General features: G+C 38.9%; 1 protein-coding gene across 12 annotated transcripts in view; it reads left to right on the forward strand.

Moving 5' to 3' along the window:
* Positions 1-20,669, forward strand: part of EXOC4 (exocyst complex component 4) — a 747,424-nt gene that overhangs the window by 75,730 nt on the left and 651,025 nt on the right. For all 12 annotated transcript variants that reach the window (XM_077857384.1, XM_077857385.1, XM_077857386.1 and 9 more), the window contains exon 6: positions 3,045-3,288. In XM_077857384.1, coding sequence (XP_077713510.1) covers positions 3,045-3,288 — 244 coding nt within the window. The remainder of the gene's footprint in view (positions 1-3,044; positions 3,289-20,669) is intronic.

Consider the following 20,669-nt stretch of genomic DNA (forward strand, 5'->3'; position numbering starts at 1 on the left):
GTGCACATAATTACCTATAGGCCATGGAACCAGAGGATGTATAGGTTTGTTCTAAGGTAGTAGAATCATGGAATTTTGGAGCTTGAAAAGACTGGAGATACCATCTAGTTAATCATTTCATGAGTCCCAAAGTGTCTTGTTAAACCTTCATGAATCCATACTTAGCCTGAAACCACAGACACGATTTATATCTACTTAGGCATGTATATCTACACATCCATCTCTCTCTGCTTCCTTCCCTGTCTATGCGTATAATAAGGAACAATTGGAGCCAGTAGGATTTTAGTAGTAGTAATGAATAAGAACAAGAAAGTCAATATTTAGCACAGTCCTGCCAGTGAGGGTCTTCAAAACCAGGTTCAAGAAATCCTTGCTTGATAAGCCTCTTCAGAGCAAAAAAGGTCAGAGAGAACTGGGTAAGAGAGTACAGTATTTCTAATTATAAAGTGTTCTAAAACCTACACAGTGAGTACATATTATATCACTATAGATACAAGGGAAGGATTTGGTGTTTTGTCATTGGGAAGTATGTATGTTTTGTTCTAGTTGTGGTGTGAGACCCTTGAATAGCAGCTGCATTCTTTTTGTACAAGACTTTTTCCATAAAGCACCAATAATTCTATCTGACCTCATAGGGTTTTTGTGATTATTGGGCTAGTCTTCGTGGTTGATCATATTATCCTTTTAAATTGCCTTTTAATTTTCAGCTGGTGTAAGTGAAATAGATAATATAAATCAATTAATATTGGATCTGTTCAGTGTTTATGCTCTAGGTGATTTCAGGAGACAAACAGAAAGATAAGGTTCTAAACAAATGTGCCATTTGGGGCTGTGGCATTTTATTACTCATACTTTGCTTGTTATTTTTTTTAATAGCTCATCTATCATATTAGTACACATGTAAGTAGCTATATGCCACACCATCTTAGGGCCTCATTGATTTAAACTACATTTATCTCATCACCAATAGCTCCTGTAGCAGGTGGTTGCAACATGCAGGTGGCCCTTGGTTTGTGTCTGTTGGTGATTCATATGTGCTCTTTCGTGAAGATGATTTTCTCTCAGCTAAATTTCTACTTTTTTCCCTGCCTGAAGCTCTGCTTATAGTTGTGCTTCATTTTCCCTCTCTAACATGCTGAATTTAGAGGCTCCTTGGCTGCTAAGTATTTCTCTCTTCTCACTGCTGGGATTGGTTTTGCAGGATGCAGGAATTCTGTGATCTGAAGTATCTAGTTCTTAATGTATAAAAACAAAACCAGTAACTAAAATGTCTATTCTTGGAATGTCACATTTGGAAATATCAAAACCTTTTTTTTTTTTTTATTTGCCATCAGAATTGTCATCTTCAGAGGCTTAAGCCACCTTGCTTCTACTCCCACTTGATTAGTATTAAAATGTATTAAATTAAATACCACATCATCAAATGTCCTCTGTGTTGCAAAGAAAATCCTAGGAATTTGGTCATTCTTGATATGCTTCTGTGTCTCCACATGGTTTTCTGCCTCATGGATAAGTACGTAGGGGACTTTTTCAGTGAAGATCGAGCTCATTGAAGTAATTATGTCCTGCATGTCCTTAACTTCTTTGGGCTCAGATTTAAGTACATTTTATGAGTTGGGAACAAAAAGAAAAGGGTATGAGGAGAATGGCCTGCATATCATGTGAAGTAGGGGTTTGGGAGACTTTATGCAGTGGTTACAAGGATTTACTCCATCATGAGATACTTTAATTCTTCCCTAATAAATAGATTGGAGTGGTGCTGAAAACCCTGGAGTGAACTCATAGTATCACTGAGCTTGAGTCTACTAAGTAGAATGGTATGCATTCTCTTTCAGGATATCACATATTTTAAAAACCTGCCAGTTATTTTGAAGAATAGAGAAGAGGGAAGATGGGGAAGGCTTTAACTATGTAGGATTCATTTTCCAGCTTTTACTCACTTTTGCTTTATTCTTTCTTAATCATTTTTAAAATGAGAGAATTATTTTGAGTATTTTGGGGTACATATCTCTGTGTGTGTGCATTAGTCTGAGGGGAAGGCATGTGGTGGTCAATAGATAGCAGAGATCTCAGATCCCTATCCCTCCTTTTCCCCAGCTCCTCACTGGGCGGTGGGAACCACTGTGCTAGGCTGTCCTCTTTCATTTCCAAACCAGGTGGTTTTGATGAAAGCTATAGTTAACAGATCTGCAGATACTTTTTTTTTTAAATTTTTATTTATTTATGATAGTCACCCAGAGAGAGAGAGAGAGAGAGAGGCAGAGGCATAGGCAGAGGGAGAAGCAGGCTCCATGCACCAGGAGCCCGACGTGGGATTCGATCCTGGGTCTCCAGGATCGCGCCCTGGGCCAAAGGCAGGCGCCAAACCACTGCGCCACCCAGGGATCCCCTGCAGAGACTTTTGACACATAAAATTATTTCTCAGGAAACTAACATGAATTAGCAAGGCCTGTTTTCTGTAGACAGTATTATAGTAGATCTATGTTTAAAGAAAAATAGAAGGTGGTTCTTTTGTATTTATGAAAACTCTTCATTACTCTTTCCCTCAGAGTATTGTCTCACTTGCACATATCATTCTTCATTTTTCTATATCTTTAGTCATTTGTTTTAACTGATTTACCTTATTTAACTTACCTCTTTTTATCAAGTTACTTTCTTTTCTAACTACCAAATAAGAGTTTTGAGACTGTGGTCAGGCTCTTTAGAATTCTTCTGTAGCACTCAAGTATGGCATTTTATAAGCAGCAAATGCTTAATAAATGTCATGAACTGACTGGCTCATTGTAGAAGTGGCAGTCTGTGGGAAACTTTCTGTGGACATTTGCTTGTTTTTAATGGCTTCCACCTCTTATTATAACTGATGGGTATGATTCACGGAATATAACTTATTTTGTGATTCTTTGTTACTATGTGAATATAATTTAATTAAAAATTTAATTAAAAAATCTCTCGCTCCTTTAAGACGTAATCAAAGCTGTGATCTCATTTATTCAACTTGTTCTGTTTTTGAATCTTGTAATGGAACTTTTTTCTTTTTCTTACAGCAAGGGAGATAAACCTGCAGGACATCAAGGAGGATTTGGAATTGGATCCAGAGGAGAATAGCACCCTTTTTATGGGCATTCTCATCAAAGGACTGGCCAAACTGAAGAAGATTCCAGAGACAGTGAAGGCGATCAAAGAGCGCTTGGAGCAGGAGTTGCAGCAGATTGTGAAGAGGTCTACCACCCAGGTGGCAGACAGTGGCTATCAGAGGGGAGAGAGCCTCACTGTGGAGAACCAGCCAAGGTAACTGGCATGTGATGTGTTGTTTTGAGAACTCTACATTTTTTAGGATGGGGGTTAGGTGAACAACTTTCGTTGATGTTATTTCTTCAACTTGAGCTGCTAGAGCTGATACAAACTCAGATTGATGAAAATGGCTGAATAGGCATCATTCAGCTGGTTTTTGATGTAGTTGAGAAGCTTTAAAGCGTATTGTTCATACTCAAATGAAAAAAATGAAAAATGTATTGATTGAATATTAAATACTAAGCAGTACTCAAGTCATTTGCATATATTATCTCATTTAATTCTCACTACAACTTTATGAGCTACTTATCTAGTATCTACATTTTACAGTCCAGGAAACTGGGGCTCAGAAACTAATAATTAGTTCAAGGTGACAGAAAAAGTGACTGGCCTTGGAGTTGAATGCAGTATATAGTCTTTCTCTGTCCTGTACTTGCTTCTTTAATGTGTGGTGATATTTACCAAAAAGATAGGTCGTTTCAGGAGTTCCTCTATCTATTTAAGATAGCTAATAGGATTTGGATTTCATAATTCTTGTTTCATAAGGGGAACCTAAAATTGTTCTATAGTCCTAACTCTGTCTTGACTCATACACTGAGAGATCATGTCTCCAAACATGGAGAAAATCCAAGATATACTCTACACAGATTCTGTTCCCTGCTCCTCTTCTCTGCTTCTGTCCCCCTCCATGTATACCAGGGCAGGAATTTGTTACAGTGTGAGGTAGGGAGAAACCACTGGAAACTACAACTTTGTGTGAGGACAAAGGGCAAAGTGGAGAAGGTCTTCTCAGTTGCTCCAAGAATGTAAGTTCCTGGGAGGTGCCAGATAGTATATAGAAGGGATAATAATCTCATGGACCTGTTGTTAAGGAAACTCTACTGTTTGTACTTAGGACTTAAAGAAATATTTTTTTTAAAGAGAAAATAATAAATTTAAGGAGAAATCATAGCTTGCTTAGAATTCCCCAGACTTCAAATATTTTGGGAAAATTAATGTGTTCTATTTACATTTTCTATATTTTGATATATCTAAATAACATTGATTTTGATTATACTTTAAAACTCGTCAAAAAAAAAAAACCGTCAAAAATAAATTCCCTTAAAAACTTCTTTAAAAAATGCAATTGATATGGGAACACGTGGGTGGCTCTTGGTTTCCACTCAGGTCATGATCTCATGGGTCATGGGATCGAGCCCCGCATCAGACTCAGGTCATGATCTCATGGGTCATAGGATTGAGCCCCACATCAGACCACACTCATTGGGGATTCTGCTTGAGGGTTCTCTCCCTCTCCCCCTCCTCTCTCTCTCTCTCTCTCTCTCAAATAAATAAGTCTTAAAAAAAATGCTGTTGGTGAAGAAACCATCTTCCACCCATCTCCTGCCATAGACCATTTCAAAGAATGTATTTTGATGTTTTGGAGTCAAGCAGACCTGATTTTGAATGCCAACGCTGTAATCTGAAGAAGATAACCCATGTCTTAGAGGGTTGCTTGCACTAGATGAGGTCATGTGATTAGAATTTAGTAAAGTAGCGCCAGGAAGAACGATTACATGCATAAGTATATATGAATACACACTTTTTATTTTTTTATTTTTGCTTCCTTCTTGAACTTCCATGTTCTTTGATCACTCACATTGTCATCTAGAGAGGCTGGGGAATGGTTCTAAATTGAACTTTGCTTTTCTTCTTTCTTTGCCTGGTGCCTGGATTTCCGTGAAGACCTTTTGCCTCCTTACTAATGAATACTCCAAAATTCTGGCTTGCTATTTGCCCTGTTGCTGCAAGTCCCTAGATGAATACACTGAACTTTCATAGGGAAATAACATGACTGTAGTGTATATTGGAAATAAAACGAAAGGGCACGGATCAATAACTTTTCTGCAAATCTCATTACAGTACCCTTAAAAGCAATGTGTCTTTCATAGAATCTTGACCCCTTCCTCTTCCATTCCCTAAGCCCCTTCCACAATTCACAAGTGGAAATTACAGCTGTAGAAGTAGAAATTCAGCATAGTGCCCGAGGAAATAATAAATGTTTCTCTATGAGGAATGAGTTAGCAGAAGGGTTCCCCCCCAAACCCTCCTTTAAGCCTTTTTGTTGTTGTTGGTAGGTAGAGCTTTTGTAGGCAGGATGTGTTGCATATTGGCAAGTGAACAAACTGTCTTGGTTTCAGGTGTATGGCATGATCCCATTTTATAACATGTATGAATCTGAAAAATTGGGCCCAGACTATTATGAGATAAAATAGACCAGAGAAAGCAAATACTTAGAGTGAACCACTCTTCTTGAAGATCAAAGATTAAAGTCTTGAGCTGGGATTCCAAATAACTGATAATTTTGAACTAGGCTGTGGTGGCTCTGTGCTTGAAAGCTTTAAAATGCTTTAAAACTCACAAATTAATGACCTTGGAAGTGTCATTCAAGAGTGATTGGCATTGTTGCTTCTAGAGGCTGAAAATTTTAGAAGGGATATTGTCAGATTATCCCTTGAAGCTTATATAGTATTTTGTGTTCATCAAACTGTACTGGGATATGTTACTGGCATTTATTTTAGAAAGAAGTCAAGTCACAATACTTTATATTATTTATCATTCATGGAATCTTATGATAAAGTACAAGAATCTGTTTTTCTTAAAGTTGGAGTGTAGGCAAAAAGAACCATAAATTCTTTTTTCCACCCCAAATGCACCTTCTTTCCCTCACCCCCCCCAGTGAAATAACCTCTTCTAAATCATTAGCATATAAATACTGCTCTGAGGCAAGATACCAGTACTGTAACTTTCCTTAAAAGTTTCATTGTTCAGCATCATCTTATTAAATATATTCTGGTTGTGATGCATTGCAGGACTGTTTCATTTGTCTTTATGTAAAGAGAATTAATGTGGTGTGCTATTTTGCTAGAAAAGAAGGAACCAGGCTAGTGAATTGTCATACTTCACTTCCTGCAGAGCCAGAATACTTCTGTAGCCAGTTTTTAAAAATCACTTTGGTGACCCACTTATTTTTTTTATCTCCTCCCACCTCTCTCCCAACTATCAGTTGTCTATTTATAGGAGAGATAGTCTTGCTGTTCATTCATAATCTATGAAGTGTCTATAAACCTCTGCTTACTATTAAAAATATTCAATTATTGTTGCCAACTCAGTATAAGCATTAGAGCAGCATGTGCTTTGCTAATCTCCCAGAACCTCCTGCTACCCATAATTTCCTCAGAAAGACAGGCAGTGTCTTCAATTTCAGATGGCTAATGTGGTCTGCAGTCTGGGCAGCTCATTACCAATTTCTTCATCTGCTGCTGCCTAATTACTGATTCTTTCCCAAAATCTAGCTCATGAGCATTTCATACCATTTTTGTGTCCAAGAAGCTGGAAGAAGAAGTTCTGTAATAATCAACAAATAGGAAAAGCATGAGGAAGAGGCAAAAGAAAGAAAATCCTTTCAAGGTGCAATGTCAAAAATATGGAAGAGAGAGCAATGGGAGAAAAGATAGTGATTGGCATGTGTGAGGCACCTCTTCCATCTATTTGAAAATGGGCCTGTTTAAATGTGGAGGTAGCAAATCATTGCAAGAGGAGGTGCTAGAGAGCCACTCTGCTTTGGTAGAACTGCAGGTCTTGGAGAGGGCAGACCAGATTGAATGCGATGAAGCCATGGCTGCTATGGAAACCTCTTTTCCTTTTGGAAAGAGATCATTTTGCCATGTTCCTTCATCTTTGTTAGGAATGAAGGGAGATTAAATGTCTGATCTAAGAAGCAGGGAACATTACATGTTCTGTGCTCACTGGGATATTAAAGATTTGTGGGAAACAAAGGAGAGAAATATGCTTTGATGTTAAATGTAGTTGTGTTTGGATAATGTAAATTTTTCTTTCTTTATTTTGTAACTGTTACTAAGTTCTGGTGAAAAGTAGATTCATTGTTTAAGAATTAAAGTACTGAAGTTATTTCAAACAGAAGAAATCATTGAAAATTAAATGCCAGTTGGGGGTATCAGTATGGAAAAATATACCTGTTTGGAGACCAACAGGATCATGACCATTAGATTACCTTCTATGATCTGTGTCTGTGTATGTTTGGTTATCCTCTAACTGCTCCTAGAACAGAAGCCCTGAGAGAGAATGATTTTGCCTTGCTTGGCACCCTATCTCCAGAATGTGGCATACTGCCCACCTGACCGCTAGTGAATATTTGTTGAATGGAAGAATGGATTCCACATACACTGAATATCTACCATGGACCAGACACTGGGCTGAAACACAAATAAGACATAGTTCCTCTCCTTATAGAGTTTAAAGTCTAGAGGGGAAGACAGGCATTGATCAAAGAACTTTTCAATATGTATATTACTACAAATTGTGTTAAGTACTATAGAGGAAAAACAAAGTGTGCCATGAGAGCATATAATCAATCACTGACACTTGATTGGGCCTGGGTAAGTGAGCATTGATGTGTTTCTTGTGTTAGTGTTTTTATAAAGTGAGGCAGCTGCTACATTTTATAATAGTTGTTATCAATCTCTGTTCATCTGATAACACCTACCAGTTGCACTTCTTGCCATGCAGTTAGTCAAGCTAACTGCAAGAGGAAAGCTTCTAGGTTCTCAATAGACCATTTACAGTTTGTGCTGACCTCTGTGCTTGATAAGATTTTGATAAGTATTGCCTATTGTGCTTTTTCTAGTACCAAGTTTTCATGTCATCACTAATATTTGAGGGCTTCTATGTTCCCTTGCCAACAGATTGTATTAGCAAACATTTTTATCTTTGCCAATCTAATAGCTGAGAATGGTATTACCATGGTGGTTTTGATTTGCATTTTTTTCTTTCGTTAATATGAGTAAGGTTAAGCTTTTGTGTAAGAACATAATTTGTTATGATTCCTGGGTATAACTTCAAAATAATCTGGATTGAGAGTGGGTAGAGATATAGATAAAATAATGTTAGCCATAAATTATACTGAAGCAGGGTAATAGGTATGGTTTATTATCCTATTCTTGTCCTTTTTAAAATTTGAAATTTTCAATAATACAGGGTTCAAATAATGTTTATTTCCTTTTCAGTGAACTATCTACTTTCCTGGTATATTTGGGGTTTTTAAAATTGCTTTATAGGAACTCTTTATTAAGAAAATTAATTCCTTGGGATTTATTTAATAATTTCCTCTCATTTTTTCTCTTTTGACTTTGTTTATGATCTATGATCCTACTATCCTAAATACTTTGCTCTCGATCTCGTCTGATCTTCAGAAGCTAAGCAGGGTTGGGCCTGGTTAGTACTTGGATGGGAGACTTTGTTTATGATGTCTGGCATATATTTTGATTATAGTTTTTGTTGTTATGAAGCTATATTTATCAAGCTTTCTTTCATAGCTTCTGAGTTTTGTGTCATACTTAGGTCTTTTCTACTCTTAGACTGTAAATAAAATTTCTCAACTTTTTTCAAGGATTTATATAGTCTCATTTTTAATATTTATGTCTTTGATATATCTAGAATCTCAAGGAGTGGCCATACCACTTTTAAACAGATGTAGCACTGAACTGTATTACAGCGGGCTGTATGCCCCTTTCATTTCTGCCTCCTATGTATCTACCTCATAGTTTATTGTCAGTGTTAGCTGAATGCTTGCTGAATCATTCTAATGCTGAATCATTTACTTTATAGTCATTTTTTTTTTCAAGGTTGGTATTTGTCTCATTTCATAAAACTTTTTTTTTCCTGGTTTGTCAGTCAGCGAAGGCTGGTAGGTTTGCAGAAATCATTGAATTACTGCTATAAAAGTTGAAAAAAATAAGCTTTAAGGATATTTTTAAAACTCAGAGTCCAGAACTTGGAATAGGGCATATTGATAAAATAGGGCATTCTTACAAAGTGGTTCTATGAGTCAGTCTAAAGGCTCAGTCCCCAAGATTAGTTTTGTAGTACAAATGCAGTGTTTATGAAAAGACAAATAAATGAAACACTTCCCTTTTTTTTTTTTTTAAAGACCTGTGGCTGGACTCAGGGATGTGTGTCTTTTTCAAATAAGTAGCATTTCCTTTCATTTTTTTCTTTTTCTATTAGTTTTCCTTCTCCTAAGTCTCTGAAATGTAGGATTTTGTGAGATTGGTTGTTTTATTTGACCAAAAAGTCACTTAGGAGCAGCTTTGAAGCAAGGTCAAGCAGTTGTCCTTGTGGCTTCTTGTAGCCATTCCCAAGCACTGCATGTAGCACCTGGACATGCTTGGAATCAGGGAGGGCCTTGATGTAATTTAGATGAGTAGTTAATTCAAATCAAAGCAAGTGGGAAGCAAGTAAATTTAACTTCAGTGATTATGATATCATTTGATTAAATCTCTACTTTTGATTACACATATCAGTGAGAACATGCTTTAAATACACTCAACTGTTAAATACTGAAGGGTACGAATAGGATGAACCAACGACATACAGAAGAAATTCCACTACTTTCAACTAGAACATATCCCCTGCAGCTTTATTGTAGTATTTTTAGAACAAATGAAAGGAGTTGATTCTTCACATGTGGGATTTAATATACCAGTTGTTAACTAAAACATAAAATTTATTACCATGGAAGGTAGTACAGGTTCCAAATCTATGGATGTCCTAGTAAGAATCAATAAATTAATTGGCAAGAGCTTCATAACACATCCAGTGAAGTAGTAATGTTAGTAATGTTCTTTACTCTCTTGTAAACGTGAAATTGGACAGCTGTCTTTCTGATTCTGTATTGTTCTAAGGTTAGAGTCTTCAGAGAAAGGGTGTTTGGCTAAACAGGACAGGTCTAAATATACAGTGTATAAATCTTCACTTATATTTGTCAGAGTTAAAAACACAGCACTCACACAACAAAACCTGCTTTTGAATTCTTTTATTTTGCATGGTATCGGAGGTTTGAATTAGAGATCATAGATCATACGAGTTAAAGGAATGGCGGATAAAATCTGTTTCATAGGTTATTGATAACATTCAAGTGTGAGCCTTCATGCTGCATCGGGTTCCCTTCTCAATTTGGCAGATAGTGGGAGCTATCTTAGGTGTTTTTTTTCTGTGCAAATCTTGGTGTTAGACCTAGAAAGTATTCTACATTCAAACTGACATTAGTTTTATTGTACAAACACACAAATAACAAACTTGTGTCAAATGACAAGCTTCCCCTGCTGATGTTTAGGGTTGTGTTAGATGGGATTAAAGCATCGTCATGTGTGTCTTAGACTGTATTTCATACCATAGAGGCTCTTCTAACTCCTCTCCCATTCCATTATCACACTCTCTAATCAGACTGGACTGTGAGTATGTAAAAGGGGGCTTAACTTTGTGTTTGCAGCCTGATCGAGGGTTGGGCACATAGTAAATGCCCAAGAAGTTTAATGAATGAGTAAGAAAAAGATGCTAAGAAGGTAATTTTATAATAAGAGGAAGTGAGTTTTAAAAAAATATCTGCATACTTACAGTAGCCGGGTCTAAAGATCAGCCGTTTGAAAGTTAGAAATGGAGGGGTGATTAAATTGGAATCTCTGGGTGCAGGGCCTACAGGAGTCAATTCCTTAGGTAATTCTCATGCATGTCAATGTTTGTGAATACAGACATCACAGAGTTTTCTACTTTTGTAGCATTTAGGCTTTGCAAAGCAGTTTGTCATCTGGTACCTCACCTGAGGGAGCCTCACTTTTGGCCTCGTCACAGGTACGGGCATTATTATAAACCCCAGATGTACTCAGGGAAATGTGAAAGCCAAGATAATTTGACAGTTCACAACGCTTGGTGGTGGTGGAATCAAAAGTAGAAGTAGTCTCTTTCCATCATGTATCTTTGCCTTCTGTCTTACGTAAAAATGACACTCCTAACTCCTGGTCTGGGCCTGGGCCTGGTTTTGTTTTTCCACTGGAGAAGGACAGTATTTGCACTGACATATCCATTCTTTTACTTAGACTCCCCACATTGTGATCAATGACAGGCCTCTCAGAGATAGCTGGACATGTTAAGAAATGTGATCAGCAGCCACAGAGTAAATAAATCTTAATTAGCTCACCTGAGAATTAAACTGATGACTTAGATACCTAAGCAGTTTCCCTAGAGACCCAACACATTCTTGTACTAAAAATACATATCTAACATCTTTAGTTATCTCTGAGAAGTGGATTTATGGATAGTTTTTCTAATGTTCCACTATGATGAAATATTATTTTGAGATGGGGAAGAGGCATTTCCCCCCCTAGCTTTGGTGAGGTATAATTGACATATAGCATTACACAAGTTTAAGGTGTAGAACATGTTGATTGGATGCTCTCATATATTGCAAAATGATTACTGTCTGTAGCATTAGCTAATAACTGCACCACATCAATTAATTACCATTAATTTTTGTTGTGGTGAGAACTTAAGATCTACTCTTAGCTACCTTCAAGTCTATAATATGGTATTATCACGCTGAACATTACCCAGGCTTATTTGTCTTATAACTGAAAGTTTGTTTAGTTTGACCAGCTCTGCATTTTCTCCACCTCCAGCCCCTGGCAACCACCATTCTAGTCTGTTTCTTTGAGTTTGGCTTTTTTAGATTCCATGTGTGTGAGAACATACAGTATTTGCTTGACTTATTTCACCTACCCTGATACCCTTAGGTTTCATCCGTGTTGTCACAAATGACAAGATGTCCCTCTTTCTTGTGGCTAAATCATATTCCATGGTACGTTGATATACGTGTGTGTGTGTGTGTGTGTGTGTGTGTGTGTGTACATGTGTATATATACACGTGCATATGTACCACATTTTCTTTATCCATTCTTCCACTGATGGGCACTTGTTTTCCTATTTTAGCTCTTATGAGCAATGAACATGAGAGCTCAGAATCTTTTTGAGGTCCTTTTTCATTTATTTTGGAATATATACCCAGATGTGGGATTGCTAGATCATATGGTAGTTGCATTTTTAATTTATTGAGGGACCCCCCCCCCCCACTATTTTTCATAGGGGCTGTACCAATTAACATTGCCAACCAACCAGAGCACAAGGATTCCCTTCTCTCCATGTCCTTGCCAACACTTGTTTTTTGTCATTTGGTGATAGGCGCTCTAACAGGTGTGAGGTTGTATCTCATTTTGGTTTTGATTTGCATTTCCCTGATAATGAGTGATGCTGAGCACCATTTTCTGTACCTTTTGGCCATTTGTATATCTTCTTTGGAAAAATGTCTTCTTTAGTTCTCTGCCTAGTTTTTAAATTAGATTGTGTGTATGTGCCTTTTTGTTATTCCTGAATTGTGTGAGTTCTTTATATATTTTACATATTAACTCTTTATCAGATGTATCATTTACAAATACATATATTTTTTTAAGATTTTGTTTGAGACAGAATGCCCAAGTGCATGAGCGAGTAGAAAGGTGTAGAGGCAAAGGGAGAGGGGGAAGCTGACTGGGGATCCTGACATGGGGCTTGATCCCAGGACCCCAAGATCAGGACCTGAGCTGAAGTCAGATACTTAACTGACTGAGCCACCCGGGCACCCCTGTCATTTACAAACATTTTGTTCCATTTTGTGGGTTGCTTCTCATTTTATTGATGGTTTCCTTTGCTGTGCTGAAGCTTTTTAATTTGATGCAGCCTCACTTGTTGGTTTTGCTTTTGCTGCCTTTGCTTTTGGTGTCAACTCCAAAAAATTATTGCCAAGTCTGATATCGAGGATCTTACCTCTGTTTTCTTCTAAGAGTTTTGTGGTTTCAGGTCTGCATTCGAGTCCTTTACCCATTTAGAGTTGACTTTTGTCTATGGTGTGAGATCGTGATCCGGCTTCACTCTTCTGCATGTGGCTTCTAGTATTCCCAGCACCTTCCCAGGTTATCCTGGGAAAGACATTTGAAAGAATGATACTAATACTTTAAAAGGGGGGATCCCTGGGTGGCGCAGCGGTTTGGCGCCTGCCTTTGGCCTGGGGCGCGATCCTGGAGACCCGGGATCGAATCCCACATCAGGCTCCCTGCATGGAGCCTGCTTCTCCCTCTGCCTGTGTCTCTGCCTCTCTCTCTCTCTGTGTGACTATCATGAATAAATAAATAAAATATTAAAAAAAATATATTCAAATACTTTAAAAGGAAGAAGGCCTGGGTCTGTTTTCTAATTTTAGTCACTAGTTTGCCATCCATTAGAATTAAAAACTCACTGGGTCATCTACCCAGCATTCAGGAACTGAGCATGAGAGGCTGACTTGGCAAGTTGGGAAGTGACACAGAAAGAAAGTTACCCAGCGCCCGTTTCAGTGAGCTTTTATTTTTGCTCTGTTTCTTTCTACATTGCTAATAGTTTTTTCCTGTTCTTTTCATCATGCAGATGGAGAATTAGTCAGCATTCCTCAAATAGTAACTTCTTTTTACATGAAGATTGTTATTAATAAGTGGCAAAACTTATCTCTGCCCCCTTGAAAAGTAGGTGTTAGATAACCCTGAAGATTAAATGGGATCTCTGTCCTGTTTGAAATGAAAAATACTAGCTCAGCCAGGCTTAATATGAAACCATGTATGTAAGGTAGAGACATGTAAAGCTAAGACCACTTTGATAGGAAATAATTGATGATTGATTTCCTTTAATTTTTCATGTAAGACCCAAGCTCATAGTTCAGTGTTTTCTTATCTCTTAGAGCATAGTCTGTGGTTTTTGCCATTATCTGTCAGTGGAGAAATGGAGAACCCTGATATTAAAGTCTCAGCAGATAAGTAGTAAAACGGAACTGATTTTCTACTTTGTGTGTGTGTCTTTGCCTCGTGACCAACTAAGGCAGTTTCTTGGCTGCAAACCTGGGTTTTCCAGCCAAATGACTAATTCAGGGTTCCCTGGATGTTAAATTTAGATTCAGATAGTCATATCTCACCTTAAATATTGAACATTTTTCACAGCTTGATGATACAACTTTATACCATATACACTCCTTGTCCAACCTTGTACCTGTTCCTCAACATTTTCTTCTTCTGTTTCTTGAAGATGAGACAGATTGGGGAGCTGCAAGTGGGAAGTTAGTAGAAGATCTGGAAAATAAGTAACATTTAACTTATACAAGGGCTGTTTTCAAAACTTGCTAGGTAATTGGATGTATGTTTAAAGAACAAATTCTTCAATTTGACCTTTCCGTGGTTGTTTTTTTCTTTTTTCCACACCAAGTAGATTTTACTACAGTATTATTAAAGTTAGCTCTAAGTGCTTGTATCTTTCAGCTTGAACTATACTTTTGATTTTCATGTTAAGGTTGATAAGGTTATGTGTTTGAGAGGATAGTTATCTGTGAAATATGTTTTTATTATGGGCTTCTAAAACCAGGAGATTATAATATATAACAGATTTTTTCACCTTATTATCAATAACCAGGCTTATATCTCTCCCATCTGCTGGAGCTCAATTTTTCTTTTTCTTTTCTTTTTTTCTTTTTTTTAAAGATTTTATTTATTTATGAGAGAGAGAGGCAGAGACATAGGCAGAGGGAGAGGCAGGCTCTTCAAGGGGAGCCTGATGCAGGACTCGATCCCAGGACCTTGGCATCATGACCTGAGCCAAAGGCAGATGCTGAACCATTGAGCTACCCAGGTGGCTCATTTTTTCATTCTGTCAACTAGTATTTATTGGCTATCATCATATGCTGAACATTATGACAAATACTGGAATAGAGTGATAAGTTGGACACAGTTCCTTACCCTTAATGAATATATGGTCTAGAGAGGTAGAGGCAAGGACTGGAGGAAAGCACACCAGTGGAGGGCTGTTTTAGTGGGTGATATGGCCTGAATTAGCAGAGTAACCAGGCAATGGGGGGAAGCAGTCCATCTGCAAGATAGTAAAGAGGTAGAAGTAGAGGAACATGGTGACTGATTGATTGGACTTGAGTAGGGAAGGGAGGTGGAGGTGATTTGCTGGGACAAGTGGTACCATTCACTGCTGTAGGGACCATGGAGGAGTAGGTTTGGGGAGTGATAGGATGAGTTCTGTTTAAGTCCTGTGAGGTTTGAGGTCCAGAGCTCAGGAGAGTGGTCCGGCCAGAGAATACATGTAGGAGTCATTCGTGGGTGGAATGTTGAAGACTGCTGAGTGAGCTCACCAGAGAGAGTATGACGATTGGGAAGAGAATTCACAGCATTCCAGGAACGGGCTGAGGAAGAGGTTCCTGAGGAGCCACCAGAGAGGTAGAAGGAAAGCTGAAGAGTTTAGGGTTGTGGACCAGTGGGACCAGTGGCAGTGTTCCAAGGAGGATTGAGTAGTCAGTAGAAACAAGTGCCTGTACTTATTTAAATAAGGGCCAAAGAGTGTCTTCTAGATGGAAGAAGATGACTGTTGGAGACTTTTGCAAGAGTTGTTTTAGTAGAATACCAGGGGTAAAAACTCGTTTACAGTGTGAAGGTAGAGTCAGTATAGAAAGTTCTATTGAAAATATTTCCAGCCTTGGTTTCCATGGCATTGGACTACACTGATATGTCTTTGGTCTCCCTTCCTCCTACCTACCTACCTTTTTCTTTTCCCTTTCTTTTCCTTTAACTTTTCCTTTTTTCTAAAGATTTGTTTATTTATTTGAGAAAGAGGAGCACATGAGAGCAGGGGGAGGGGCAGAGGGAGAAGGAGACTCTGAGGCAGGCTTCCTGCCAAGCACAGAGCTCAACCTCCCTACCCTGAGATCTTCACCTGAGCTGAAACCAAGAGTTAGAAGCTTAATCACTTGAGCCACCCAGGCTCCTCCCAGCCTCTTTTTATAAAAACGACTTCCTTTTTTCCTAATACCCCTTAAAGGGAACATCCTTTAAAATTGGGGCCTTTGTTTGAACCTTATCTACATTATAGTTGTAGTTTCCTTGTCTATGATATGGGGTTAAAAGCCATACCTTCCTCAAAGATTTAAATGAGATAATCCAAGTAAAGCACCTCACACAGGGCCTGGCTTGTACTCAGTGTGGCTGCTCTTGGTGCAGTGGTCTTTGTTGGAGTCCGTGTCCTCTTCCTCCTCCAATGTCAGCCCTACCATTTTAGAGCCCTCTCCTTCATTCTGACAGCTTGAGCCACCAGCCTCGTGCTGAGGACCCCAGGTCAGTGTCTCTGATCCTAGACTTCTCCTAATATTGCAGTCACCCTGCATTGCTCATTCATTGTCTTATGAACTCAGGCACACACAGAATTTGACAGTTTCCTCCATTCTAGGCATTGGGCCTTGTGTTGGGGGAGACATGCGGTTACAAGGAGGCATAAACCACACACCCTGTCCTTACTTTCTGGCCCAGGAGGCCATGCATGCTTATCACCACTCAAAGGGGCCACAGTGAGCTTCTGGGTTTTTTTTGGAGGGAGTGTAGAATCCCAGAGGAATGAAGGAATTGGCTCTTACTCTGTCAGTTAGGCCTCCATCAGTTAGCAGTGACAGACCCCAAATCCAACTAAATTAAAGTGGGAGTTTTCCAGAAATGATGCTGGTGTATCTGACCAACGGAGGGGCTTTACTAACCAAACTGTAAGAATGACAGATGGGGCTGAGCCATGGAGACATCTGGAGCATCTCCTGTGACTTTCCCACACACCCTTTCAGATGGTAACTCTTACAGGTACAGAAAACAATTCACTGTTGTTTCAGGTTTGCTTTTCTTGTATACTTTTACATCCATTTTTGCATGTGATTCTCACCACCTGTGATCAGGACATTGTGACAGAAGTTTGTGTTTGAGGAACCTATGATCTGGAACGTCCTCGTGATGTCTTCGGGGCCCCGGGGGCACGCAGCAGAGAGCTGGCATCACGGCCATGCCATTTAGACTGTCTTGCTATCCCAGGGCTAGTACTTCCCTTTGTGCCAACTTTGACGTTGTATTGCTGTTAGTACATAATATTTTGTGGCTATAGAAGTAACCTCTATGGTGCGGGTGAGAGAATCTGTGTGCTTTTTCCCCGAAGGGTGGAAATGGCAATAGTTGAAATTTTAGTCTCTGAGGTTCTTAAGGCTTCCTCGTGTGAGAAGCCTTTTCTTGTCACGATTCTGCTGCTCTTGTCTTTTAGATCAGTGGTGAAGACCTTGAGCCTGAAATGATGTAAGCAACTGAGCCAACCACAGTGGGATATTTTCTTTCTTTTATTTATTTAAACTGGGTGGTGGGAGCGGGGGGATAATTTTAGCGGGGTTTTGTGTGTTTGGGTGACCCCGAGCGTGTCTGCAGCTGAAGGCAAACACTTGTTTCCTGCATCTAGAGCTGTGTGGGCAGTTGGAGAGTGGCTATGAATATTCATCCTGTTTCAGTTGCTTTTGGTGGCTTTAAATTGGGCCAGACTAGTGTGGATTTATGTCCTATTTCTGTGAGTGATTCCCGATCTCTCTTATCCTTTGATGCTTCAGGAGAGAGTCGTTTTACGTTTTCTTTTTTAAGGACTGCATATGCTGGTGAGGAATGGTGTTTGCAGAGCATGTGTTTTGACTTTGGTTTCTTTTTCCTTATTAGCCATTCACTCCTCATCCCACTGCTGTGGGGGTCAGCTTCCAGCGCCCCTCTGCAATCCTCTTGTCAAGGTCATGGGACCTGTGAGTTGTATGATTCTCTGTCTTTACCTTCTCTGACCTCAGTGTAGCCTTGACAGTGGATATCCTCTTCTCCTTTATCTTCCCCAATTTTCTTTCCTGGCTTCATCCTTCCTCCCTAGCTACTTCCTAACCATCTTTTCAATGCTACTATTTTGGGAAGTATTGGCCGAGGACCTTGCTTGCCTTACTAACTGCATATTACCCCCAAGTGATCTCATCCTCTCAAATATTTATCACTTTAAAAAATTTCCAGTGTCGGTCTCTCCCCTGAGCTCCAGATTTGCATATCCAAGTGCTTAAATACGTAACACCTTGAACATAACCAGATCTAAACCCAACATCTCTCCTTCCAAATCTCTATCTTTACTTGAATGCTCTCACTCTTGGGAAAGATAACCATCATCTTCAGAGTTGCTTAAGCTAGAAACCCAGAAGGGGGAGGGGGCGTAGAACTCTCTTCCCTCTCCCTGGTCTGATCCATGTTCTGCTGTGCTTCTTCCAGCAATTCACTGAGAACTCTAGAGTAGGTATTAATTAATACTTTGGAGAATCTAGATTTCTTTCATTAAAAAATTCAGGAATTATCGATGCTGGGAAATAACTTGAATCTTTTGATTTCTTACAGGTTACTTATGCTAGTGAGAAGAACAAACTTTACAGCAATTAAACCAAAAGAGAAAAGCTAATGTCCTCCTGTAGTAAGAGTCCAAAGGAATCTGCTTTCATAATACTTTGCTTTTTGAGACATCAGTTTCCTTTTTCACGTTTTATATAGTTTCTTTTCACACAGGGGAGATGTTGGGCCCTGCTGTCCTAACTCAATGCCATAGCTGATGGGTTTCTTTTTAAAATAGACAGATTGGGGCAGCCCATGGCTCAGTGGTTTAGCTGAGCGGTTTAGCCACCTTCAGCCCAGGGTGTGATCCTGGGGTTCCGGAATTGGGTCCCATGTTGGGCTCCCTGCATGGAGCCTTCTTCTCCCTCTGCCTGTGTTGTGTCTCTGCCTCTCTCTGTGTCTCTCATGAATAAATAAATAAAACCTTTTTAAAAAAATAAAATAGGCAGATTGAGATATAATTCACATACAACACAGTTCATCCATTCTAAGTGTCCAACTCTGGCTTTTAGTGTATGCACAGGTTATGCAACCACCACTGTCCAGTTCCAGAACAGTCTAGTCCCTCCACCCAAACAAAATAAACCCCATATGCATTAGTAGTCAGTTCTACCACTAAGTAGCTATGAATATATTTTCTTTCTCTCTAATTTGCCTATTCTGGGCACTTTATATAAATAGGATCATAAAATATGTAGTCTTCTGTGACTTTCTTACTTGGCACATTTTCAAGATTCACCCATGTGGTCATGTGTTCCAGCACTTCATTCCTTTTGATAGCCAAAAAATAATGTGTTATACAAAATATACAATATTTTTTGGTCCATTTATGAGTATGAGTTGATGGACATTTGGATTATGTCCATTTTTACAACTTTACTATTAGAATATTTTACTCCTAGGAATAATGCTGCTGTGAGCATCTGTGTACAGGTTTCCATGCACCATGCACGTGTATGTTTTCATTTCTCTTGTGGATATACCTAGGAATTCCTGAACTGTATGTTTCATGTTTTGGGGAACTGCCAGACTGGTTTCCAGAGCAGCTGTACCATTTTACGTTCCCACCAGTACTGTATTGAGAGTTCCATTTTCTCTCTACATCCTCAACAACACTTTTTATCACTTGCCTATTTGGATATAGCTATCCCAATGGGCTGAAATGGTATCTTGTGGTTTTGACTTGAATTTCTCTGATAGTCAGTGAGGTTGGATGTCTTTTATTTGCCTATTGGTTATTCAGATATCTTCTTTGGAGAAATATAATCAAAACCTTTATCCATTTTAGAGTTTGGTTATTCATCTTTTTTATTATGAGTTATAAGAAATCTTTAGATAAGCTAGATACAAATCTTTCATCAGATCAATGATTTTCAAATATTTTCACCCATTTTGTGGGTTGTCTTTTCACTTTCTTGTTGGTATTAACTGTGGCATAAAATTCTTTAATTGTGCTATAAGAACTGTGGGTTTTATTAATATTGCCCTGCTTGTGCTGTGTAAAGCAGGAGCGAATGTCCCTCTCTTTGAAATGGGTTGACATTTCAAATGCAGGTAGAGCTGCAAGTAGACTCTCTCTCCTTCTGGCCTGTCTCCTCCCTTCTTTCTTCCCTGTCTTATGGCTACGATGGTCATACTACGACAGGTCTACCTTGGCCTTGATTGACCAGGACTGAGAGAAACTGGCACTGTGTTAGCATTTTATCAAACGATTTGCTGTTTCCATGATATTAATAGATACCACAAATCTCATCTGAAACCTCAGTCCCCTGCTGCGTCTCTTAATAAATAGAGCACTGTCCTGAGTTGCTGAATTGCTCTTGTGCTTGAGTGCTAGTCAAGGTGTAAAGTCATGGTGCTTGGTGGCACTGGAGGTGACCAGACAGCAGCACCCTTCCATTCAGAGCAGCCACTACTTTTCCAGTGTTTTCTGCTTCATTGTTGGTTTGTAGACCGGTACCTGGAACTTCATGCCATTGAGGGAAGTTGGACTGCAGTGCGCCTCAGGCTTCTGGATGTCTGAGCAGTGCACCTCAGTTTTAAGAACTGTTAGGAATAGCATAAGGTTATTTTTAATTTTGTCAAGTAAGGACATTTGGCAATGTAATTGCCATCATGACAGAAAATGAGATTTTCCTATTGAGTACCAAACACCAAATGAATTTACTTGTGTTTAAAGTTGATATATGTTCCTACTCTTATTTTGCTTTCTATCATTGAAAAATGCAC

Source organism: Canis aureus, chromosome 18, assembly GCF_053574225.1.
Source record: "Canis aureus isolate CA01 chromosome 18, VMU_Caureus_v.1.0, whole genome shotgun sequence".
Taxonomy (NCBI): domain Eukaryota; kingdom Metazoa; phylum Chordata; class Mammalia; order Carnivora; family Canidae; genus Canis; species Canis aureus.